Raw genomic sequence first — 24396 nt, 5'->3', positions numbered from 1 at the left:
GGACCTGCTGAGTGACCCAGACCTGAAAACCCACTCACCACATCTTGTGAAGGCCACAGGCTTTTATTTTAGTGACCCGGGAGTCTCCAAGCAGGGTGCGCCAGGAGGGCCTCCCCAGGGGGCTCGTATATGTGTAGGGGAGGTGCCCGCAGGCAGGCGTCTTGGCCACGTAGATGGAGCCGGCAGGGCCGGGGTTCAGAAGAAGCCAAGCTGCTTCTTCTGCTGCTGCTGCCTCCACTTGGCCATGCTGTAGAACTCCTCCTTGGACTTCCCAAAGATATCTTGGAAATCAGAGTCTGAGAGATAGGACTGGGGTGCGGGAGAGGAGGGAGTGGGTGCAGAGGAAGGGTATCAGCGGAGCCCAGAACCCTGTCCCACTCGCCCAGAGGTGTCATCCTCTCCCACATCTCTCTGCCCATCACCCTATCTGGAACACACATCTCCCCGGGCAGCCTGCCCATTGCCCACCGTCAGTGGGTCACGCCCTGGGCGCCGGCACCTCAGCTTTATATGCATTAGTGCTGGGGCGGTGAGTGGCGGGGCGGGGGTCTCAGGCATCCACCTCCTTGTGGGCCGGGTCCACACCCTCCGGCAGGTCCTCAACAGCCTGGTGCCTCAGCTGTTCCCGGGGCAGGCTCCTGCTGGCCACGGATCTGGGGCCGCTGCCCGCCTTGGGGCCCCGCTCCAGCTCGTTCTCGGAGCTGTCCTTGGAGCCCTTGAGGGCCCACAGGGCCAACGGGCCTGCCCTGCCATTGCGTGGCGATCTGGACAGCCGGAAGCTGCTGACCTGCTGTCAGGAGAGGGGACTCAGGCTGGGGAAGCTGGGGGATGGGCTCCCATGGGAGGCCACACTGAGCCCACCCGCCCTCCTGCCCCCAACTGCCACCCCTGCCCTCTACCGGGGCCTGGCTCCTTCCCTGCTCCTCTTGCCCTTGGGCCATGCCAGCCGAGCCCAGGCCCCTGGGAGGCCCCAGTACTCACTGCTGTTCTCTCTGAGATGGCAGATACTGCTCCCAGGCCGCCCTCCACCACCTCCTCATAAGACTGATTGTTCTGGGGGGGGCGGATGGAGGGGCACCAATGGGACCAGATTCCCCATACACACTGGAGGTCCCTGGACAGGGCAATGGCTCCCCCACCGTCTGCCAGGGCAGGTCCCTCTCCCAGGATTAGGGTGGGGATGGGGGGTTCAGGCTTCACTCACGGTCCATTTGTAGGGGTCCCAGTTGTGGAACCATCCAGTGAAGGTGGGAGGCTCGTGGCCCTGCTTGACCAGCATGATAGGCGTGGCCAGGCTCCTCCCTGCTGGGTGTGTCTTCAGGTACTCCCGGCCCCAGGCCACGGCCTCCTGCTTCCACTCGCTCGCAGCTGCCCCCAGCCACAGGAAAATCTGGGCCACAGAGGGGGCCTGGCCTTGGGCGGGTGGAGCTGACCACTTCCCTCCCAGCCCTGCCCATCAGGTGGTCTCAGAACCCGATGCACACATCCCAGCCAACCAGACCCACCCAGCAGGCTGGCTGCACCCCCACACACCCGTAAATGTGCCAGGAAGTCTCAGGCATGCATGTGTGCAGTCAATCCACACATATTTACTGAGCACCGACTGTGTGCCAGGTAATGTTCTAGGCACGGGGGACTCAACCGTGAGAAAGAAAGAGACAAAATCCCTGCTCTTGTAGAGCTTTCATTTTGCTGGGGGAGACACAAAAATAAGTAAAATATGTAGTATAGCAGATGGAGAAAAATAAAGCAGGGAAAGAAGAGAAGTGGGGTGGTGGTGGGGTGGATACTGTCATTTTAAATTAGAGTCAGGGAGAGCCTTACTGAGAAGATGACACTGGAGTCAAGCTCTGAGGGAGGTGGGGGAGCAAGTCACATGTATGTCTGGGGGGAAAGTGTTCTGAGCAGAGGAAACAACCAGTACAAAGGCCCTGAGCACGCTGGCATGTTCAGGGAGCGGCCAGGAAGCCATGGTGGCTGGAGCAGAGTGAGCAAGGGGGAGAGTCGGGGCCACCTGTCACAGGGCTGGGGGAGGGGCTTTGGCTGCGCTCTGAGTGGGATGCGAGCCCAAAGGCCTCCTTGCCACAGTCACACAGAGTCCCAGGCACAGTGATGCAGATACACACACACGACCACAGACACAACTGTCCACCACCACTCAGCCAGACGGCAAATCACAGCCATACACTGTCACACGTACTCATGCATAGTTGCATCTAAGCACAGTTACGATGGATCACACAGCCTGAAAACACAAGTAGCCTGAAACACCATCACATCCAGCCACACAGAAACATGATTACACAGTCATACGAATTCAGTCACTCACGCACTCACACCTGCAGCCAGTTACATTGTCTCTCTCTCACAGTGTCACCAGTTATAGATGGTCTGGTCACTTATAGCCAGTTCCTTGACCACACAGCCATTACACACAGCTGCACACACACAGGCAAATTCAGGCACACAGACAGACAAATGACAATGAAAACACAACCAGACAAAATTTATGGGATGCAGCCAAAGCAGTCCTAAGAGGGAAGTTCATAGCAATACAGGCCTTCCTCAAAAACACAAGAAAAATCTCAAAATAAGCAACCTAACCTACCATCTAAAAGGATTAGAAAAAGAACAAACAAAACCTAAAGTCAGCAGAAGGAAGGAAATAATAAAGACCAGAGAGGAAATAAATAAACTAGCGATCAAATGCAGTCACACAGAGGCATCACGCACATGCGTGCACACACACACACACACACACACACACGGTCACTTTATGGCCACCCACTCAGCACTGACATGTCAGCCATGGGCACTCAGTTGCATGGACTCACACACGCCCTTATAAGGCACACGGAGTTACACCCAACTACACAACCGGTCACGACCACACATGAGTCCCAGACACACAGCCACAGTCTCCCCCAGGCTCCCTGGGTCACAGAGTCGTCCCTGGTGTCTTATCCACAGTCACACAATTGCCCAGTCACTCAGTGTTACAGTGTCGTAGATAGTCACGCACTCACCCGCAGCCTTATATGCAGTCACGTGGCCAGAAACACAAAGTCACACACACTCACACCCAGTTATGCAGGTGCAGACACCCCCCATTCACAACCCAGCCAGGCACCCAGGCTGCCGTACCTCCTCCCAGGTGTCCAGTAACATGATGTCATACTTGTCCAGGTCCTCTTGGCTAAAGAACACCACTTCCGTGAGGACCAGGGGGCCCATCTGGATGGAGCACTCAAACAGTCGTGGCTGGAAGTCGGACACATCTTCGGGGAGCCTGGCCAGCATGGCACAAGGCCATGAGGGGCGCAGAGAGAGCTGGGCTTCTGACCAGCCTGGGCCAAGCCAGCCCCCAGCACAGCACCCCTCTACCGCCCCCCAGGGGCCGGGACACAATGCCTCCTGGAGCAGGAGGCACCTGCTCCCCTCTAAGTTCCACCCATCCCAGGATCCACTCCCAAACGCCTGCCCTTCTCTGGGCCTCCGTGTCCTCGTGTCAGTGGGGAAAGCAGGTTAGGTAGTCTGTCTTCCCACAGGCAGCCGGGGTGCAAGCTGCCCCATGAATTTCTCGGGGAAGGAGCACGAGGAAGGAGGGGGTGGCTGGCTGAGTGCGGAGGGAGGGCCGAGCTGACGCCCTGCCGCCCTGGGAGGGAGGAGCTGCTGGCCCCCGGCCTCAGGCCCAAGGTGGGAGGACGGAAGCCAGGCTGAGAGAGGGCGACAGCAGCACTTAGGAGCTCAGGAGACTTGGGGGGAGCACAGCGCATAGCTGGGCCGCACAGACATAAAGAGCGGTAGGTTCTCCGCTCCCAGTTCCCTTTGAAGCCTCACTCTGCCCTTCCTTCCCATACACACCCTTATCCATTTACGCACCCCACACACACTATTCTTGCACACTCCACACATGCTGTTTACCCATATGTCATATTACACCGGGGACACCACCCGTGGGGATTGTGGGGTGGGGGAATGCACTTTGCCCTCTGGCCCTCTGCCGATAGGACAGTCCAGTACGGGGACCGTGCAGGGAGCACATTCGGCCAGCAGAGGGCGCGACCACCCTGCTGTCCCCGGCACCTTCGTGCTCCAAGTTAGGGAGGAGGGAAGGGTGGGCTGTGCTCCTAGGAGCCCCTGGGCTGGGGAACCACGAGTTCTCAGCTCCAGTCTGGCCTCTCCACCTCCCTGTGTGACCCTTAATCAGTCACCCACCCCCTTGGGCCTCAGTTCCCTCCTCTGGGTCAGGAGAGCACCCTCCTCCCAGCCTTGTCACCTCTTGCTGCTGGGGTAGGGTGCCTGGCCCCCCAGGGCCTCCCAGAAGTGGGGAGGCTCCTGACCCTCTAGCACCATTTCTTTGTCCTTCCTGGAGATGACGGTGACCACTGTCCGTGCCATCTCACGCTGGTCACCGCTGCAGCCCTGGCAGGCAAAGAGCTGGGTCACGCCCTGCACAGGGAGGGGCCTTCACCTCCTGCGCCACATCCCCTGCTAACAGGAGCCTGTGCGGAGCCGCGCCTGAGTCACAGGAGCCCTGGGCTCGTGGAGGGGCACACGTGACAAAGTGTCTCCCTTCCTCCCCCTCCTCCCTCTGTCTCCTCAGCTGATCAAGGTCACAGGGACCTGAACCCTCTCCAGGTCCAGAGCACAGGATGGGGACCTCCAGGCTTGGAGATCATTCACGGTTTATGCTGAAGATCAGAGAAAAAACCCTGGCAATCTGAACTAGGCCTCCTTTTCCCAAAAGACTTGGGAAGGGACGTGGTCCCGGCACAAGGCAGGAAGGAGGGCAGGCAGCCTGGGCCTGGCCTGGCTCTGACCTATGGATGCCCAGGTCCACCCATAACTTCCCCCAGGTCCCAGAAGGGACACTGTGGCCTCTCCCCCACCTCCCTCTGGCCTGAGGCTGGACTTGAAGTCAGCCTCCGCTGCGGAGTAGACCCTTCCCTGGCCTGGCACCGCTGCCCCAGGCGTAAGTCTAGTGGTCATTGCTGGGGTACCTTCCCAAACCAGAGGTAGCAGAGGCCGGCTGTGGCCAGCAGGAAGATATCGTTGGAGTTGAGGGCTGAGGCCCGGGCTGGCACCTCCAGGGTCCAGGTGTTGTAGCTGTCGGTGCCTCGTACGTGGAAGAGCCTTGTGGCGGACTCTGGCTGCCCCTTCCCGTTGTGCCCAGCGCTCCCCTACGAGACGGCTGGGCCTCAGGCTGCGGCAAGGGCTCTTGGGGCCGCCTCCCTCTCCCAGTGGGGGCCAAACTGCCTCGGCACCCAGGGCCCCCTCTCTTGAAGCCAGCTCTGTTTTCTACCCTCTGAGTGTGGAGTGTGAGGATGCCATCGGTCTAGAATAGGGAACCAGGCCCTTTCTAAACAGACCCCTCACCCCATCTCCGAGGGGTCAGAGCATGGATCCTGCAGGCCTTGAAGAGGGAAAGTGGGGAGCAGCTTTGCCTGTGTGTGACCCCAGGTAAGGCCCCAGCTCCCTTTCAGTTCCGCTTCCGCACTTGTGCGCCTGTTCTGTGGCTGCCTCTGGGGATGGGGGAAGAAACTCAGGCAGGGGTCGCCCTTGGAGCTCCTGGGCCTTGGACAAGCACCAGGAAGCCAAGGGGCTACCGCTGGGCCCCTGGCCTGCAGAGAAGGTGCTTAGCACATGCGTGTAAGGGCCATGGGTGGAGAGACTGCGGCCACAGCAGCAAGGCGGGCCCTACCTGGAAGATCACCAGCTGGCCCTGGAAGATGGCGAGGAAGTGAGGGGGCTCGCTGCCCATGGTCACGTGCTCCTGCACCAGCGCTCCGTGGTACTGGAGGTCCAGCTCCTCGGCGTTGCCCTTCAGGGCCTTGATCTCATGTGCGGTGGCCTGGAGGCCCTGCGGGCAGGGGTGGTGAGGGCTTGGCACGGCTCCCAGACCCCACTCTCAGCTCCTGAGCTCTGGGGCTTGAGGGTGCCCGCCACCCTGCTCAGGCCGGCGCACCTGCCACAGGTACAGGATGTACTGGTCGAGGCCCATCTTCTGGTACGTGTAGAGGACAAGGTAGCAGTTGCCTGCGCACAACTGTCCGTGATGCATGGGGTCCACGGGCTGCCTGCGTGAGCCCTGGATGTACCACACCTGGGGAACAGTGGCCCAACAGGCAGGGCTGGTGCCTCCACCTGAACTAGCCCACCCACCGTGTGTCCAGCCAGGAAGCTCTCTGCAGCGGGGGGCACGCCTCATCTGTGCAGACAAGGGCCTCCCCCTGAGCTCTGTGCCCACCCTACACTCTGTGCTTCCCCCAGGGACCCCTGGGACCCACACCTGTGCCAGCCTGTTCTCAGCCAGGACTCTGAGTTGGTGTGTGGTGCCTGGGACAAACAAGCGGTGAGCACTCCAGAGGCTGCCCAGGCTGCCACGTGCCACCCCAGCCTGACCTCACCAGCCACAGCCCTGCACAGCTGCTCTCTGCTCAGGCCAGGGCAGCAGAAGCTGGGCAGAAGCAAGGCCTTGGGGCTCTTGGAAAAATTTCCTTTTTTTCAAGTGTCACTTAAAAAAAGCAAACCCTGTTCAAAGACTGAAAAGGAAACACTTAGTCACACTTAATGTGATATCCTGTTCCTGTGGGTAGCCGAGCATGGGCCCCGGAGCCAGGCAAACCCTGGTTGAATCCCGGTCACCCACAGCGGCAGTGAGACCTTTCTGAGCTTCAGTTTTTCCCACCTGTGAAGTGGGGGTAACAGCGCTCACCTCGACATGGCAAGAAACAACATCTGGGCATCCCGTGGCCACACAGAGCCTGACAGCAGTCTCTGGAAAAGACCAGAGCACCGGGAATCCTGCTTCTGCAGAAGAGGCTGACTGCAACCACTCGCCTCCAGGAGCAGCACTCACCTGGCAGCCAGGCTTCCTGGCTCGGGGGCCCCTCTGGCTGCCTGTCCCGGAGCCTGCTGTGGGGGGGGGGGCGGGGAACGTCCCCTCCCTGGCTTTGTGCTTGGGGCCTGGGCTGCAGACCCCTCTTTCCTTCCTCCCTTGCCCTTCTCTCCGCTTTCCTGTTTCTCCTTTTCTCTCTCTCACTGGTTGCCCCTCTGTCTTTCCCTGGGTACCCCATCTCTCCCTGACCCCCTTTCTCCTCTCCCTGTGCCCTCACCCCTCCCTGCTCTGCATCCCATCCCCTCCTCCCTCTATTCGGTCTCCTCCGCCCTCTCTCTCTCATTCTCAGTCTCCTCTTCTTTGTCTCTCCCTGTCCCCTCAACCTGTCATCCTCTCTCCCTCCTCCCCCTCCACCCCGTCTTCTCCTATCTCAGTCTCTCCCCACTCACTGCCACTGTCCATCCATAGTAGGGCAAATGTCAGAGGGCACCTTGGAGAAACAGTACTTTCTCAGACCTCGGCCTACCTTGAGAACTAGTGCGCCTCACACAGGCCCAGCTGTCCTGTTCCCATGCGCTCTCAGCACCCGCACACCAGCCTCGGGGCCAGGTGGGACCACAGCTTTAGCCCCATTTTACATATAAAAAACTAAGCCCTGAAGGAATTAAGGGCCCTGCCTGGGGGGGTGACCCAATTAGTCAAGAAACAACCCTGCCCTGTACAGAGCCTGGAAGGAGCCCCCAACCCCTGCCATCTCCCAGAACATTGGTCTGAGACCAGACGGGTGGCTGACAGGGTGTGACTTTGTGTTGGGCGTGTGGGGCTGTGATCATGTGTGATGCAGAGTTTGTATGCTTACATGTTTTCAATTGTTTGAATAAGTGCAATCACAAGGTATGAGTATGTGTGTCTATAATATGTATGTGTCATACGTATGACAAAAGGGCACAATTAATTGTCCGAATGTTACTGTTCTGGGTGCCATGAGTGTTACCGAGCAAGTGGCCGTGGCTGCATGGGACTGTACGCGTGATGCATATGAGCTGGCAGGGCGGAGGGTGCGTGTATACGTACACATGCCCCGTGTGTCCCTGATTGTGTGTAGATGTGCACCTGGGCGTACCTGGGTCACTTTGGCAGCCATAAGGTTCACCTGAAGACAAAGCCTACACCTGTGCGCCCATCTTCCCCCAGCCAAGTCAGTGCCCCTCACCTCCACCTTCCCAGAGCCGTCGTCCACCATCCTGAGCTGGGCCGCCAGCTCAGGATGGCTGTGCAGCTTGCCCACGTCCAGTTTCACCTGAAGTAATTTACCTGAGGGTGGGACAGAGGGTGTCACTGGCGATGTCTGCCCTGTCCCAGACTTCGCCTCGCTCAGCCAATCACGCAAGAAGCTCCCTCCGGCCACGCCCCCTCAACCTTCCCGTGGAGATTCTGGGCCCCGCTCAGGCCCCGCCCCTCCAGCCCCGCCCCGCCCATCGTTCAGGAAGCCTCGGCTCGGCGCTCCGCTCCGCCGTCCGGCCACGCCCCCTCACCCATTCCGCGGAGGTGCTTGTTCTTGCGCTGCTCCCCAGACCACGATCGGAAGAGCTGCTTGAACGCGGCCGACTCGGCGCCTTCGTCCACCACCTCCACATTGGTGTAGCTCGGGTAGCCCTTGGCCTGGATGAATCCCTGGGCGGGGGGGCTCTGTCAAGCGTGTGGCCCAAGGCCCCACTGCTGCGCTCCACCCACAGGACCTGCCGCTCACGCTTCGGCGCCAGCCAGTGCACTGAGCAGTGTTAATTAACTGAGCTCATGACTGGCTTAAGGAGCTGGCTCCGGCACTACCGACTTCTCTGAAGTCCCTGAGGACAGGCAGGGTCCCGTTAGTCCGGCCCTCGGGAAGGGCCAGCTATGACCACCCGTCAGACCCCAGGCAGAGCCCTGCCTCCCCTCCTGGAAAAGGAGGGAGCACCCAGTGCTTGGAGAATCCTCAGACCTCAAGGCGGGTCCCCCACATCCCCCTTTTACACATGGTTTCTTGGAAGCTATCTGGTCCTCCCCCGTCAGGGCCCCCAAGGCAGGCCACAGCCCGCGGTACCCCAGAGGGGCCCTGTGTTCCCCCTCGGACCGTTGGGCAGAGCTGTGTCTCCGCCCTCAGACAGGGCGGTGGGTGTTCAGGCTTAGACCCCAGGGCAGGGTTATGTCCTCCTCCATCCGACAGGGCTCCCAGGGCAGGATGTATCCCCCTCCTGGCCCCAGGGCAGGATTACCTCTCTCTTTAGACCCCAGGACATGGATGTCTCCCAGCTTAGGTTGCAGGGTAAGGCGGTTTCCTCCCTACCCAGGAACCAGGGCAGCTCTATGTCCCTCTAAGCCAGGGCCCCATAGCCTCACCAGAGCCCTGCTGAAGGCAGCCTTTTTCTCCTGTAGGCTAGTCATGCGTCCCTGCCACACGTAGATCTTGAAACCACCCTGGTCCAGGATGTAGCAGTCCTGGGAGCCAAAGTGGGGCTGTTCAGTAGGTGGTCCAGACGGGGTTGGGCTTGTAGAGTGGGTGGGGAGATGGACGGGATGGCTGGGGCCAGGCTTGCCTCACCTCCTTCTGCAGTAGGTCTTGGGCCAGAGGGCAGGTCGACAACTCCTGGATCACCACATCCTTGCCCTTCTCGTAGACACTAGGGGACAGGCACCCAGATGTGGGCAGCTCAGCTCCTCCCGGGCCTGGCTGCACTCCAGCTACCACTGCCCCTCGCACCTCCAGAGGCAGAAGGCTTGGGGGCTGGGGGCCCAGGTTGAGGTCTTCACTGCAGCCTTGCTGTGAAGACTTAGGCAGCTCCCTGGCCCTCTCAGGGTCTCAGTTGCCCTGTCTGTACAATGCGTTCTCAGAAAGGCAGCCACGCAAGAGCACAGGCTGGGCCTAAGGTCCCACATGGCCTGCACCAGAAACCCATGAACCTTTTCTAGAGGGCTTCCTAGAGACACCGTGTTATTGCGGTAATGCCGGACATGCACGCCTGGGCTATTCCACCCACCCTGCCCACTCCCAAGGTCTGCTCACTGGTAGAGGCGGACGTTGGCCTTTTGCAGTTGGTCAGTACTCTTGCTGGGCATGGCGGTGTGCAGGTTGCCCACTCTGCAGCCCAGCACAGCTTCCATGATCTGCATGAGGTCAGTGGCTTCAGCCTCATCATCCACCACACCAATCTGTGCACGGCCACCACGCTCCCTGTCCTGGAGGCTGCGGGTCAGGGCCAGGCCCTGCGGGACAGGACCTGGCAGTCAGAGCATCCCCAGAATGCCCCCCATCACCTCTCAGACAGTCCAGCCCAGAATCCTCCTGTCACTGCTCAGCTCCCAGAGGCTGGGGGCCAGGGGAGGTATCCCCTTATCCTGGCATCCAGGGGTACCACCAGTTCAGGATCTGGACTCAGTTTGTAGGTGCTTCTCAGCTTCTTAGGCGAGAGAGAAGCCCACGTCTTGGGGTACCTGGAGGATGGGCACCTGGAGGACCACCCCTCTCCCCGAGCACTGCACCGCTTAGTTCCCGGGGCAGACACTGACCCGCGCCTTCTCAGCAGTGCTGGTTTTGGGCCCATTCCACTGGATCATCATCTTGCCCAGGTCTAGCAGGAAGATGTCACTCTTATTAAAGCTGTGCCAGGAGAGCTCCACCTGCCAGAGCCAGGCGTCAGGAGGGAGACAGTGTGTCATACCACCCGCACCCAGGTGGAGGGGCACTGCAGCCTGTCCTTGCCCACGTGTGCATAGCTCAGGTGTGTCACTTATGTGCATGAAGCTGCGTGCAACTGGGTGTGTGTGTGAGTGTGACACCACTCTGATGGTGTGCAGGCACGCATCCATGTAAGCATGTGAGACCTTGAGCGTCACTGTGGATGTGGCTGGGTGCATCTCTGGGCATGTGTAAACGTAGGTTATGCTGCATTTCACAGGGTGTCCGTGACCGAGTCTGACACTTCTCACTCAGTGCAAGTCTACAGCAGTACATGCGTACACAGACACATGGATGCAAGTGGGGCGCAAGTACCAGTTTATCCACATGTGTAGATGTGTGTGTAGGTGAACATCAAATGTGAAGAAGTGTATGAGCTCCTGGCTGACAGTGCATGTGTACCTGTGTGGGGGACAGTGTGTTATCTGTGGAAAAGGGAAAGTATCATCCCAATGCTTTGGAGAGTAAAAGTGGGAGCTCTGAATAATTATGCCAGGCTAACAGGCAAAACCTGGGGCTGCCTGGTGGCGCTGCATGACCGGGGATGTATGATCACTAAATCTGTGGGTGACACTGTGTGAGCCTGGGTGGGATTGTCTGTGAGTCACAGAGCTGCCACATACCATGCAGACAGTAACGTACACAACTCAGTGTCACCATTCACATCGCAGGCGTCAAACTCCTGACTGTTCATTACACTGATGGCAGCAAACCGTCTTGTTCTCACAAGATCAGTAATTTTCCATCAATATCCTGACAGATGGAAGTAAGGGGTGCTCAGGTCTAATCTGCACAAGGGCACTCTATGGACCGAGTGGCATTAGGGCTAACCGTGGAGACACTGGGTGTGCCTATGGGTGACAATTATGACGTGTATGAGAATGTGGGGCTGTGCACCTCCCTAAATCATGCTACTTCCCATTGTGCTGCTTAGCAGAGCCATCCAGGTGCATCATCTTGTCTGCCTCACCTCCCTAGTTCTCAGTGTGTCCATGGGACAGATGAGGAAACAGAGGGTCAAAGGAGCTGTGGGACGGGTGGGGCTGGAAGCCTGGCTCTGCCTTCTCTCTCCTCATCAGGATGGGCCATCGGGGAATGCTGACCTCCCACGTTCCCCCCAATGTCCCCACCGCCCTCCACACTTCCCTACACTTCAGGACACGCAGTCCAGCTGAGTCCATGGTCAGGTGGCATCCCTGGCAGCTCTCACCTCGCTGGCTGACACGTGCTTCCCCGCTCTGATGTGCAGCAGTCGCTGGATGTTGTACACGTTGGTCTCCACGTGCTTGAGGGCAGAGGCCAGGCCTCCCTTCCGGTAGCTGAGGAGAGCATGGGGTCCCATGTGAGACCATATGCTGCCATGCGCAGGGGTGAGTGCAGATGTGCGCGCCTGCATGCACGCATGCGGGGACACGTGTGCCTGTTTAATACGTGTGTGCAAGTAGATATGAACACGTGTGTACAAGCATATGGGGGCAGTAATGTGCATGTGTTTATCCATGTGTAGATACGTGGACACATGAATGTGTATATACATGTATGCATGTGGGGAATAACGTGTATCTGTTTATCTGTGTGCGTACAGATGTGCGTGCATGGAATTCACGCAACCGCGTATATGTGTGTAGGTGGACATGAATACTCACCAATGTATGTGGGTGTCCATCTGCAGGTGGACATACATGGGGTGGCGTGTTTTCTGCATGCGCATGTATACATGTGTGCGTGCATTTATGTATATACTATTTACATGTATCAGGTTCAACAGAAATGATCGAATACTGGCAATTTCCTATGGTTCGACCTAATATATTGTAATTGTTAATTAAATAAATATTTGAAGCAATTTACAGCAAAAGACATATTTCTATTGGGCATAGTAACAGAAAAGCAAACTGAAGAACAGCACTGGGATCCACTCCTGGGTATACACCCAAGAGAAATGAGAAACATATGTCCACACAAAAACTTGTATACAATACTGGATGGTGAGTAAACTTACTGCAGTAATCATCTCACAATATATGTAAGTCAAACCGTTATGCTGTACACCTTAAACTTATACAGTGCTGTGTGTCAGTTATATCTCAATAAAACTGGGGGGAAAAACTACCCAAAACTTGTATACAAATGTTAACAACAGTATTACCCATAACAGCTAAAAAGTGGAAACAACCCAAATGTCCATTAAGTGATGAATACATAAATAAAATGTGGTATATCCATCAATGGTGTTGTATAATTCTATTTAAGTAAAATGTCCAGAAGAGGGAAATCTATACAGACTGGGGCAAGGGAGTATTGGGGGAAATGGGGAGTGATGCTAAAGGGTACGGGGCTTCTTCTGGGGGTGTTGAAAACGTTCTAAAATTACGGCGATGGATCCCACAAGTCTGTGAATACACTAAAAAATCACTGAATTGTATGCTTTAAACGGGTGGGTTGTATGGTATGATTTGTATGTCAATAAGTTGTTACCCGCCCCCCTCAAAAAAACCACCCCACACACTATGATGAGGGAGACAGTTGCCCCAGGCCGCCAGCCACCCCACGGCTCCTGTCCCTCCCAGCCCCCTGCCCGCCTCACTCACATGATTCCAGGGCGGAAGTAGCTGCGAAAGCAGGCGGATTCGTGGCCCTGCGCCTCGCGGTGCTGAACGGTGGCGCCACCCAGCGCCTCCTGCAGGTGCTGCACGAAGGAGCCCGCCGTACCCTGCGCCTCCACACCCGCCTCCTTCCCGACCCAGTAGTGCAGGTCTTTGGGTGCCCCCGACGTGGCCTTCAGGCTCTGGGGGACCTAGGGCCCAGGTGTTTGCGTCCGTGTGTGTGGTGAGGGGCTGAGGTCCCAGGAGTGGGGTGGGGCCCGAGGGCTGAGGCGGAGAGGGGAGATCGAGGTGGAGGATGTACGAAGGGCTGTGGGGAGACTGGTCAGGTGCTTCCACCGACAGGAGACGGAGACCGGCGAGGGAAGGGTGAAGAGGCCTCAAAGGCAGCAGCCTCCGTATGGGATGCGATTCTTGGGCTCCCAGCCTGCCTTTTCCCAGGGCGGGGCTTAGTCTGCACCATGGAACCCCCAAAGGGCCAGCCACCCCACCCCCCACCCCCCTGAAGTGCTCACGTGCAGGACGATATAGCAGTGCTCCTCAAAGAAGTTCCCATAAGCCCGCTCGGGGACCGGCACCATCTTCAGGTTCTGGGAGAGGAGGGTACCTAGTGACAACTTGGGAGACCCTGTTCCCCCCAGCCATGACCCTTTGGCGTAGGGGGAGGGAGCTCTGAGTGGGGGGCGGGAGAAGACTGGTCTCAGAGACCAGCACACTGTCTTTATCACCAGCTCTTCTGTCTGGTCGTGCAGCTCACCTCAGTGATCCATATGTGGAGGTCCCTGTGGCTCTGGATGGCTGGGAGGCCCCTGTTGGTGTCCATCCTAGATCAGGAAAGAGTGAGGGAGGGAACAGTAGCCAGAGTCCTCAGGCCCTGGCCGCCTGTACTCTGGGCTCTAAGCAAGAGCTCTCCCCACGCACAGCTCTCCAAAGACCCTTCATCATAGCCTGTGCCTCTCATGAGGAGGGCTGCATAAACAAAAGGGCCAGCACACCAGGACACCAGGGTACTGCAGACGTCGGCACAGAGGCTTTGCAAACAGGGACCTGCCTTGTCGTCTGTGCTTGTGTACTTGAAACAGGGCTGAGCTCTGTGGACAATGATAGGCTTTGAGTCTATGGACAACCTCTGCAAACAGACAGGGCGTTTGAAACAGGCTATGCATACAGACACAGGATCTGCAGCCAGGGACAGTCACTGTAGACAGTGATAGGCTTACAGCCAGGCGAGGGCTCTGCTAGTCACAACAGGTGCTGTAGGCAGGGACAGACTCTGCAAACAGGGGCAGGCTCTTGAAGTGAGACAGAATCCTGTAGACAAGACAGGCTCTGCACACAAGGCAAATAGGCGTAGGTCTTTCAGACAGTTAGGAGATAACCATGCAAAGAGACACAGCACCTGCAGAGAAAAGGGACAGCTTCCTCAGACCCAGGAAGGGGATGCAACAGGCACAGGTTCTCCTGACAAAGATGAGTTCTGTTGACAGGGACCACCTTTGTAAGGATGACCTACGTGAAGAGACACAGACTGGACCCAGGGAAATTCAGACAAGCTGGGCAAACAGGTAAAGTTTATGAACACTGAGAAAGGCTCTACAGACAGTCCCGGGTTCTGCAGGTGTGGAGGGGTTTTGCAGAATTGGGAAAGGCTTTGCAAATGTGGATGGGGACAAACCCTTAAGACAGGGACTCTTTGCAGAAGAGACAGGCTCTGCAGATATGAACAGGCACGTAGATAGGCAAGGCTCTGCAAAGAGACACAGCATCACCAGTAAGAGAAGTGCTTGCCAGACAGAGGCAGGCTCTGAAACAGGCAAAAGCTCTCTAGGCATGGTCAGGCTCTGCATGCAGGGACAGCCTTGGGAAACAGCCTCAAATCCTGCAAACAAGGAGATCAGAACAGCCTGGGCAAGCAATCGTGAGCTCTGCAGAGCAATCCGGGCTCTGCAAAAAGACACAGGCTCTGCAGACAAAGCCTGTATAGACAGAGACTTGGCAGATTGGGGTAGGTTTTGTAAGCCCACACAGGCTCTGCAAACAGACAGCCTCTGTTAACAGTGACAGTGTCTTCAGAGAGGGCAGGATGTGCTGAAAGGAGCCGGCCGGGAAATCAGCTCCATGTTCCAGCACAGATGCCCCAGACATGGGCGAGATCTTAAAACGGGGCTGGGTTCTGTAGAGAGCCCAGGTTCGGCAAACAGGGACAGGCTTTAGAAAAGGATGAGTTCTAGAGAGAGATAAAGGCTCCATGAATAGGGACAGGTTCTGTTAACAAGTACCCATGGAATTAGGAGTAGACTGTGCAGACAGGCATGGGCTCTGCGAACAAGGATGTGCTCTGTCGAAAGACAGGGGTGCTCCCAGACACAGTGACCCATGGCAGGTGAGAAACTCTTCGTAGGAGTAGAGCCTGCAAGCAGACAAGAATTTCTATCCAGGAAGTTGAGACAAGCTGTGCAAATAGGCAAAGGCCCTGAAAAATGTCACAGACTGTACAAATAGGGCTCAGGTTCTGCAGACAGAATAGGCTCTGAAATAGGAAAAGACTCTATGAATAGGGACAGAGTCTAGAGACAGAGATACTCCCTGCAGAGGAAACAGGTTCTGCTGACAGGGCCAGGAACTGTAAACAGACAATGCTTTATAGACAGGGACGGTGTCTTTAGGCAGAAAGAGATGTCCCAGCCAAGGCCGCGGGACAAGCTCCAGAGACAGGGATAGGCTTGCGTTCAGGGCCGCTTCTGCAATAAAAGCATATCTTATCCATGAGAAAGAGGGACAGACTGTTTAAAAAGACCCAGGTTCTGAAAAAAGACACTCTCAAAACAGGCTCAGGACAGAAAGAAGCTCTGCAGATCAGACACATGTTCTGCAAACCCAGGACAGACTCTGCACACACGGACTGTCTCTGAAGATGACAGACTCTGCAGCAAGTGACAGGCTTAGCTGACATGAGCAGTTTGCATAGATCAGACCAAAACATTCTCAAATTCTTGAAACACAGCTGAACGCTTAATACACACAGACTGCAAACAGCCACTGGCTCTGCAAACAGCAACTTTGCCGTGCTCTGTGGTTCTGAGTGTGCACAGGAGAGAGAAGCGTGGAATGAGAGGGATCTGGGGAAGAAAGGGGCTCTGGATTTTGTTTCATGTCGGCAGGTGACTCTCAACGACCCCGGGCTTCCCTGCATCCCTCCTTCAGAAACCTCTGCATGAGGTTTGGTCATTCCTTCATCCGTGGAAATTCTTTCGACGTGTAAACTAAATCCTGCCAGCTGCAACTTTTCCTTCTTGCTGCTGCTTTGCCCAATAGACCCAGAAGTCCCTTCTTTCTGAATTTCTCACTCCTATTGGCCCTGGTGTGGTGTTCACTCCTCTCCCCTCCCCTCTCCACTCCACTCTAGCCGTGCTATATCAGCGGGAGGAACAACCTTGACCCTGCATGATCAGGGGAAATGAAGTGGGAGGGGAGATACAGAGTTACAGAATCAGAGGCAGAGCGTGACAGGTGGCACCGAGTGGCCCAGCTTCCTTACGTCTTTGTCCAGGCTGGGCCCAGGCCCTGGTGAGCTCACAGTGGGAAACACCCAGCCCTCTCAAAGAGGGCCAAGATGGCCGTGGATGTGGGGTGGAAGAGGGAGCTGCCCAGAACAGGGAGGGCAGAGGGGGTTCCTGCCGGGGCTAGAGCCGCCCCCGAACCCGTACTGGAGACCCTGTGTGCTGACGGCCTGGCCTCCCTCACTAGAGCATTGGATTCCGGGGCCAGGGGCTTGTCCTCCCGGTTTACTGCCGGCTCCTGCTGCCTGACACCTGGCAGGTTCTCAGCCCATGACTGCAGGAGTGAAAGCGGACAGAGAAGGGAGTCACCACATGTTCTAACTGCACCCAGAACTGCTGTCGCAGTGATGGCCTGTTGCTGTGACAGTGACATGAGTGAGAGGCAGACACGGTGACCATGTAACGGTGGTCTCAATTAACAGGAAACACGTGGTGACATCAAGTGACAGGGGTAGTGACATTCGGCGGTGACGGGCAGAAGCAGTGATTAGTGACAACCACCAGGGCACAGGCAGGCAGTGACCAGAGGTACAGACTAGGAGCTGTAACTGTGAAATAGCGACAGAGTGACAGGAAGATTGGTTGGCTCAGCACAGGGGTCACCAGGGCTCCCTGTGGGGCAGGGAAGTCAGACTGCAGCCAGGAAGTTGGGACTGGGCTGGTTGCACGGGGTGGGGACAGCATCATCCCCAGGGAGCTTGGAGGGGGCCCGCATATCCAGTGCCAGCCTGCAGAGCCAAACTCTCAGGCTCCCAGGGCCTGAGGCCTCATCCCATGTAACCTGTCTTCCAACTGGATTCTGGGGGGATGGAGAAGGGATGCTCAAAGGGTGGGGGCCCTATCTCCCCAGCACCCTCTTCTTTCCTCCAGGCAGTCCCTTTTCCCTCAGGAGGCCCCTGCCCTCCCCAGAGTGCCCCTTCTGACCCACCAGGCTTTCCCACCCGAGGGTGTCCCCTCTTCCCCTTCCATCATCCACCCGGAGTGGGGACCCTCTACCAGGTATCCTCTCCTCCTACTGGAAGCTCCCTTCTCTTCCCTGGGGGCTCACTCCCTCCAGCCACGGCCCCCTTCCTCTCCCAGATGTCCAATTCCTCCTCTGACGTGCCCTTCTGTCCCGGTGCCCCCTCCTTTTCTGGGTGCCCTTTTCCTCCTCCCATGCATCCTCCCTCTCCCCAGTGCCCCCTTCTCTCCTGACTGCCCCTCCACACTTTCTGTGCTCCCTTCCTCCTCCAGATGCCCCCTTCTTTCCCCTGGAGCTGCCCTCTCACACCCCTTTCCTTCCCCAATGCACTCTCTCTCCCCTGGCCTCCTTTTCCCTTCCCCGGGCTCTCCTCCCACCCAGGGGCCCCTTTCTCTCCCTCGGAGCCCCCTCCTTCCACACCCCCCGCCCCGCCCTCTACCCAGAGCCTCCTCCCTCCTCTGGTGCCCCTTTTTCTCCCCTAGGTGTGTAACTTCCGCCTCCTGAGGATCCTGCGAAGGGGCGGACCCTGAGGTCACTTTGCCCGACTTCCAGGAAGGGGGCGGGGGGCACTGCCTGCTGGAGTGGGAGGGAGGGACAGGGCACCGGCCCCAGGTGTATGGACTCTGGGAGACAGACACGCCCCCCCACCCCACAGAAAATCTGACACTTTCCTGCCCCTGAGGATTGCTCTGGTCGCAGCCTCCCTGCCTCCACCAGTGTCCTCACCTGCTAGGCTGCTCGCTGCCTTCCCAGTTCTGCCGGCCCCTCGGCAGCCCCGAGCCCAGTGACCCGACGTGGTACACCCCATTTGGGGCGGCACTCCCCACCCTGGCCCCCCAGTCTCCTCCCTGCCCGGCCTACCTGCTGGAAACTGCTCGTTCCTTCACCCTGCCTGTGGGCAGTGCTGGGCCTGGCTCGGGGCCAGGCTCTGCCCATTGCCCTCTCCAACACTGTAACTGAATCCCTGTTCCCGCCCAGCAGGACACGCCCCAGCACTTGTCGGGCTGGGGCATTCACACTTAGTCAATCAGTTAGTCAGTCAACAAATATTAACCCAGCTCTCTGAGAGCCAACCTCTTCCCCTGGCTGGACTGCCAGGCCTCACCTCCAGGGTACCAGTGGCCAGAGAGAGCGGGGGATGGAGGCCTGGGCTGCACCAAGATGTGGGGTGTGGAATCCACTGTGATTTCCCTTCTGAGAGTCCCTGATCCCCGACCTCCAGAAGGCCAGGCCACCCCAGCAAACTTTAGGAGGAAGCAGTGCCAAGGCTGGTTCGGGGGGGTCGGCAGTCTGGCTCTGCGAGACCCAGGTCACTTCAGAAGGTGGGGGAAGGTGGCCAGGGCTCCCTCCTGCATCTCTGCTGCCCTCCCCACCCCAATTCGGGCTCGCTGCCCAGCACAGCCCTCCCCAGGGAGCCCTGATACCCATCGTGGGAGAGGCCAGTCCAGCCCTTGCAGGGAACACGCCGCTTCCACGCCTAGGCTGCCCCCTCCTTTCCTTCCTGATTGTGGGGTGGGGGAAGAGCTGGAAAACAGAGCCTTCCAGAACCTCCAGGGGCACGGCCATCCTTAACTTAGACCACAGGCCTCAGTCCCAGCCACGGTGCAGGCGGTGTGGATGCCCCTTCCAGTGTGGGAACACTGCTAAAAGCTGCCACTGGGGGCTACCCTGGTGGCGCCGTGGTTAAGAATCCGTCTGCAATGCAGGGGACACGGGTTAGATCCCTGGTCCGGGAAGATCCTACATGCCGCAGAGCAACTAAGCCCGTGCGCCACGACTACTGAAGCCCACGCACCTAGAGCCCGTGCTCTGCAACAAGAGAAGTCACCGCAGTGAGAAGCCCGCACACCGCAACGAAGAGTAGCCCCTGCTCGCCGCAACTAGAGAAAGCCCGTGCACAGCAACGAAGACCCAACGCAGCCAAAAATAAATGAATACATAATTAATTTTTAAAAATCCCTTAAAAAAAAAAAGCTGCCATTGGTGCCAAGACCCTTTCCCCATGTCCAGTCCTCACCCCCACTGCTCTCTGTCACAGGGTGAGGGGATTCCAGGAAATCTGGGTCCAGCTGTGCCCAGGAGGACCTACTGCCGGTGTGTGACTGTGTTTAACAGATAGAGTCCCTGTGTGTGAAGGGAGGCCCGTGTCACAAGGCACTTGGCCAGCCCCTGTGTGTGTCTGTGTGTCTGACCTCGTGTGTGGGAGAATGCCTTTTTGAGCCTCTGTTCCTTTCTGTGACTGTGCGTGTGTGCCTGTGAGGTGCCTGTGTTTGGCTCCACCTCTTTGCCTGTGCACACCTGTTTAGCGACTCCTTTTGTCTGGGCCCCAGCAAAATCACATGCAGTCACTTCTCCCCACCTCATCTCACTTTCTCTCTCAGTCCACCCTGGTTGGTCTTTGTTTTTCATTCCCTGGAAATGGCCCTTTCCTAGTCCCCAGAGCCCAAAAGCTGGGGGTTGGCTCCCTGTCTTCACCTTACCTTTCCCCTCCACCAACCAGGAACTCCGCTGACCAACCCTTCCTTTTGGAACCTCCCCCAGCCCAAGTTTTCTCCCCACCGCACCGGCCGCCTCCTTTGGGGCCTTTAAATGTCAGCAGGCACAAGTCTCCGCTCCTTCGCCGTCTCCTTTCTATTTTTTTCCCCAAGTTCCAGTCCCCAGGCTGTAAACACCATGGAAACACTCTCTTCTGACCCCAACTCCCACCCCTCCCGAACTCCCCCAGCCTCCATCTGTCTCCTTTATCTCGTCCCATCTGTCCTGGCACGTCTGCCCTTACACTTGACATCCACGTCAGGCCTCTCTCAGATGTACCTCCTCACAGCCTCCGGAAATGGCAGGAACATCTAGCTGCTCAGGCCCCAAACCTGGGAGCCATCCTGGGTTCCTATTCTCCCCTCACACCCAGCAGACTGGCCAGCGGCTGGTTCATCCGGGCCCCTGAGCCTGGCCAGCCCTCTCACAACTCCTGCCCTGCTCTGGAAAGCAGCCTCTCACACCAACTGGCAGCACGAGCTCCTCTCTCGATCTCCCTGGTCCCTACATCCATCCTCCCACCGTAGCCAGAGGGATCTTTCAACCATAAATCAGATCATGCCATCCCCCTGCTTCAAACTTTCCAGAAGCTTCCCTAAAATCAAATCCCCAGTTGCCTGTTCCTCTGGCTGCATCTCCTATCACTGTCCCCAGTTCTCACTACATTCCAGCTACAGGATTCTTGTGTCTCTTAAGACGCGGACCTCATTCTAGTGTCTGGACCTTTGCACTTGTTGTTTCCTTTGCCTGGAAGCCTCTCCCCTACATCTTCCCATGGCTCCCTTTCCACATTCCTGACTCAACCAAAACGGCGCACCTCCCTCCGCCCTCGTTGTGGGCAGGACACCCCACCTGGCACAATGCAGCCTCAGCAGCTAGTGCGGGGTGGGGGCACAAGGACCTCTCCAAGGCCCCTCCCCTTAGACTTCTCTGGGTCTCTAGGAAGTCTCTCATAACTGCCCTACTCCAGAGCCGCCCCACCCTGTAATCTGTGACCCGAGGCCCGGAGCGGTGGCAGTGGGCCCAGGGCCTGGCCTGGGGTCCAGATGAGCAGCATTGTTTTGTGTCTGGTGTGGACAACTCCATGGGATCAAGCCCTTGGCACAGAGAGAGGAAACTGAGGCCCAGAGCAGTGATCACAGGCAGCCAGTATGCTACAAGGACGAGAGGGTAACCGGCCTCTCCCTTCATCCTCCGGAGCAAGAATGGAGCTCTGTCAACCGCTCCTCCGGTTCGGCCACCCTCCCACGGATACGGGCTTGGAGTCAGAAGGGGACTGAGCCTGGCTTGCCTCACCCAGCACCGACCTGGCCATGACCCCCTCGTACCACTGACCTCTTCCTGCCCCGGGACGCCGCGACCCGCCCCCACCCTCGCCCCGCAGGTTCCCAGGGTTCTCAGCGCTACTCTGTTCCTCCCCGCCCCCCACCCTCCCACCAGCTTATCTCCGAAGGCCCAGCCCCCTCGGCATCAATGTTGACAAAGGCGTCGGAGAGCCTGGGGTGGGCGGGGCAGGCGCTGGATGCCAGCCCCGCCTCAGGCCCCGCCCCTTCAGGCCCCGCCCCCACGTTACCTGCGCTCGGGTTCCCACCTCGGCGTCCTAGTGTCCCAGGTTTCGTCCGAGTCCCTCCCAGACAGGTGCAGGATGTTGCCTCTCGTGGAGACCGGGTCCCAGGTGGCGGGGGGGCGCGCCCCTCCGGAGCGCGGACAGGACCTGGGCCGGGGACGGGGCTGCCTGACCAGTGTCCTGAATCCCACGGCCTGGAAACGTCCGGTCCTACGCCCTTGAGAAGAGCGGCCTTGGGCCCGCGTGGGTCCCCTCCCGCCCCCCACCTGGCTGCAGGCCGCGGAGGAGCAGTGACACAGTAACCGGGGCGCGCACGGTCCGAGAGCGACTCCCCCGAGGGCGCCATGGGAACGGCCAGGGCCCGAGGAGATGGAGCCTGTCCTGTGCCTGCGGGGGCCACCACTCTAATGAGCCGTGTGGAGTGCCCGAGGCCGAGGACGGTCCAGAGAACAGCCCTAGGTCTCTGCGAACGAGAAGGTGCCGATGCCTTGCGTCTCCGTGGCGGGGAATGCGTGGCCCTGCGCAGCCCCCGTGCACCCCCCCATTAGACACAGCTGGGGCCAGGACGGTACCCTCCCTACCCCCTCCTCCCGCCAGGTGAGGTGTTCCCGGTGGCTTGAGCGATCCACTGCTCCGATGTGAAGTGGGGGTAGCTACTCTGCTCCCCACCTCACTGTAAAAGCAGGGAGCTGTCAGGCAGCTGGGGCTCTTATTGGGACCCCCGCCTCACCCCTGCCTTGGGAAAGACTCCCAGTGTCCATATGGTGTTTTCTGTGTACTTTTCTGAGTTTCCTGAATTTTCTGCAATGAATACATAACACCTTTCAGGTAAAGCAATATATGTCATTCCCCCTAAGCCCTGCCCATAGCTCCTCAGCCATACCTGGAGGTGTCAGGCCTGGAAGAGTTTTGGGGGACTTTCTTTTCTTCCATAGCCAGAGTGGAGGTTCTCAGCCCAGGCTGCACCTTTGAATCATCTGGGCACGTAAAAATATGATGCCCGCCCTTAGAGAGCTGGGCTGGCACGGGTCCTCTGAATAGGTGGGAAGGGAACAGGTCATCAAGAGGTCACTTGTTTGGGACCTGGCAGACTGAGAGTTCACCTCTTGATGTTTTCTTGTTTGAGCACCTATCACTTCTGTATTCCAGGACCCGGGTAGGAGGCTGGGGAGGAGTGGCTGGGGAAAGCCCACCTGGGAAGACAGTCTGCTGAGCTTATGGATAAGCGGCACAGTCTGTGTAACCTGGGACGCTGGCGTGGCACACATCTCCTGTGCCAGGGCTGCCTGCGAATCAACAGGCTGCTCACGGCCCAGATTCACCAACTGGCATGGCCACTAGCCTGATCTCCAAGGAGAACACACTGGACCCTCAGGCCTTCGGGAGGAGGCTATGTGGGCTCTAGGTTCTCCACCCCACACCTCCCTTACAGCACCCTCTCCTAACCCAGTGATTCTCAGTTCTGGCTGCCCATTAGAAACCTGAGGGCCCTTAAAAATACAGATCCTCAAGTCCACCCCAGACCATTTAAACCCAGCTTCAGGGGCAGTGACAGTTCTCAACCAGCTGTTTGCTTGTATGCAGAGGTGGGGCCTGGGGGCAATGCCAGAGAAGCCAAGGGGAGGGAGAGGGCTAGGGAGCTGAGCAAAGGAGAGACAGAGGGACAGAGAGGGACACAGCCTAGGAATCCAGACCAGGGAGGAAGCTGGGGTGACCGCTCTGGCTGGCCAGGAGCTCTACTGCAGAGAGGGCACCTAGGGGCATGGCACAGACTAACTAGGGGGTGGGGGGGTTTGGGGTGTGTCTCTGGGTAAATATTAGGTTTCCTGGCCTGATACAACACTGTGCCCTGTGTTGTTTGGGATGAATATACATGCCTGGCAGAACCCTGTATCCCTCTGACAGACAAAATAGACTGCAGAGCATTGTCTCACTGGCCTGTTTTCTCATCCACAAAATGGGGATAAGACCTATCTGCTGAGATTGTTGACCCTGGTGTTTTCTGTTATCTGAATTAGGTATCATTATGAAGAAACAGTCCTTAGAGTGGTGAGACTGTGCCCAAGGCTCTGCCGGGACTTCCTAGCAGAGGAGCAGGGCGGGGAACTTGTCACCCCTTACCTTCTCATACAGAGGGGCTGGCTGAGGGCAATGTTTCTGGATGTCCCAGTGCAAGAAAACTGTTTTGGATATCCTTACGCTCTTCCTGGGTCCTTTGCCATGCTTCATCTGATAACCACAGCACCTCAGCCAGCGTATGCGAGGGCTATGGGTTTAGGTACCACACTCAATGCCTGTGGCTCTGAGGCTGTGGTTTCCTCAGGCTGCACTTGGAAGCCTGTTGGTAGGGCTGGCGTCCTTGGGGGAGGATGGTAAGCCAGACCGCTTCTGTCTGGGGAGATGAAGCCAGGGTCCTAACTCTGGGCAGAGTGGTTTCCTAGCTCCCCTTGGAGTCAAGGTCCGTGGCTCCTGAGATCCTGCTCCCATTGGCCCCTGCTCTTCAGAAGCTGGGGCACCGGGAGACCCAAGGTGCCGGTGTGAGGCTGTGCAGCTGGGAGAGAACGGAGAACAGAGTGAGGAGAGGTGCTAAGAAGCAGTCCACCCACAAGAGAGC

General features: G+C 57.8%; 1 protein-coding gene across 1 annotated transcript; it reads right to left on the bottom strand.

Annotated features, from left to right (window-relative positions):
• Window positions 1–113: 113 nt before the first annotated feature.
• VILL (villin like) lies at window positions 114–22598 on the bottom strand (the record flags this gene model as incomplete). Its single annotated transcript, XM_082664434.1, has 20 exons — window positions 114–309; window positions 563–790; window positions 982–1053; window positions 1205–1390; window positions 3145–3289; window positions 4280–4425; window positions 5004–5183; window positions 5705–5863; window positions 5969–6106; window positions 8055–8155; window positions 8377–8515; window positions 9221–9319; window positions 9423–9501; window positions 9885–10084; window positions 10388–10498; window positions 11767–11875; window positions 13148–13353; window positions 13675–13749; window positions 13917–13983; window positions 22513–22598. 20 exons carry the CDS (start codon window positions 22596–22598, stop codon window positions 196–198), a joined length of 2640 nt encoding a protein of 879 aa, XP_082520560.1. The 3' UTR covers window positions 114–195.
• Between the last annotated feature and the right edge of the window lie 1798 nt (window positions 22599–24396).

This window comes from Grampus griseus (assembly GCF_964374135.1).
Source record: "Grampus griseus genome assembly, chromosome: 10".
In the NCBI taxonomy this organism is placed as follows: domain Eukaryota; kingdom Metazoa; phylum Chordata; class Mammalia; order Artiodactyla; family Delphinidae; genus Grampus; species Grampus griseus.
This window is presented reverse-complemented; position numbering and strand designations above follow the sequence as displayed.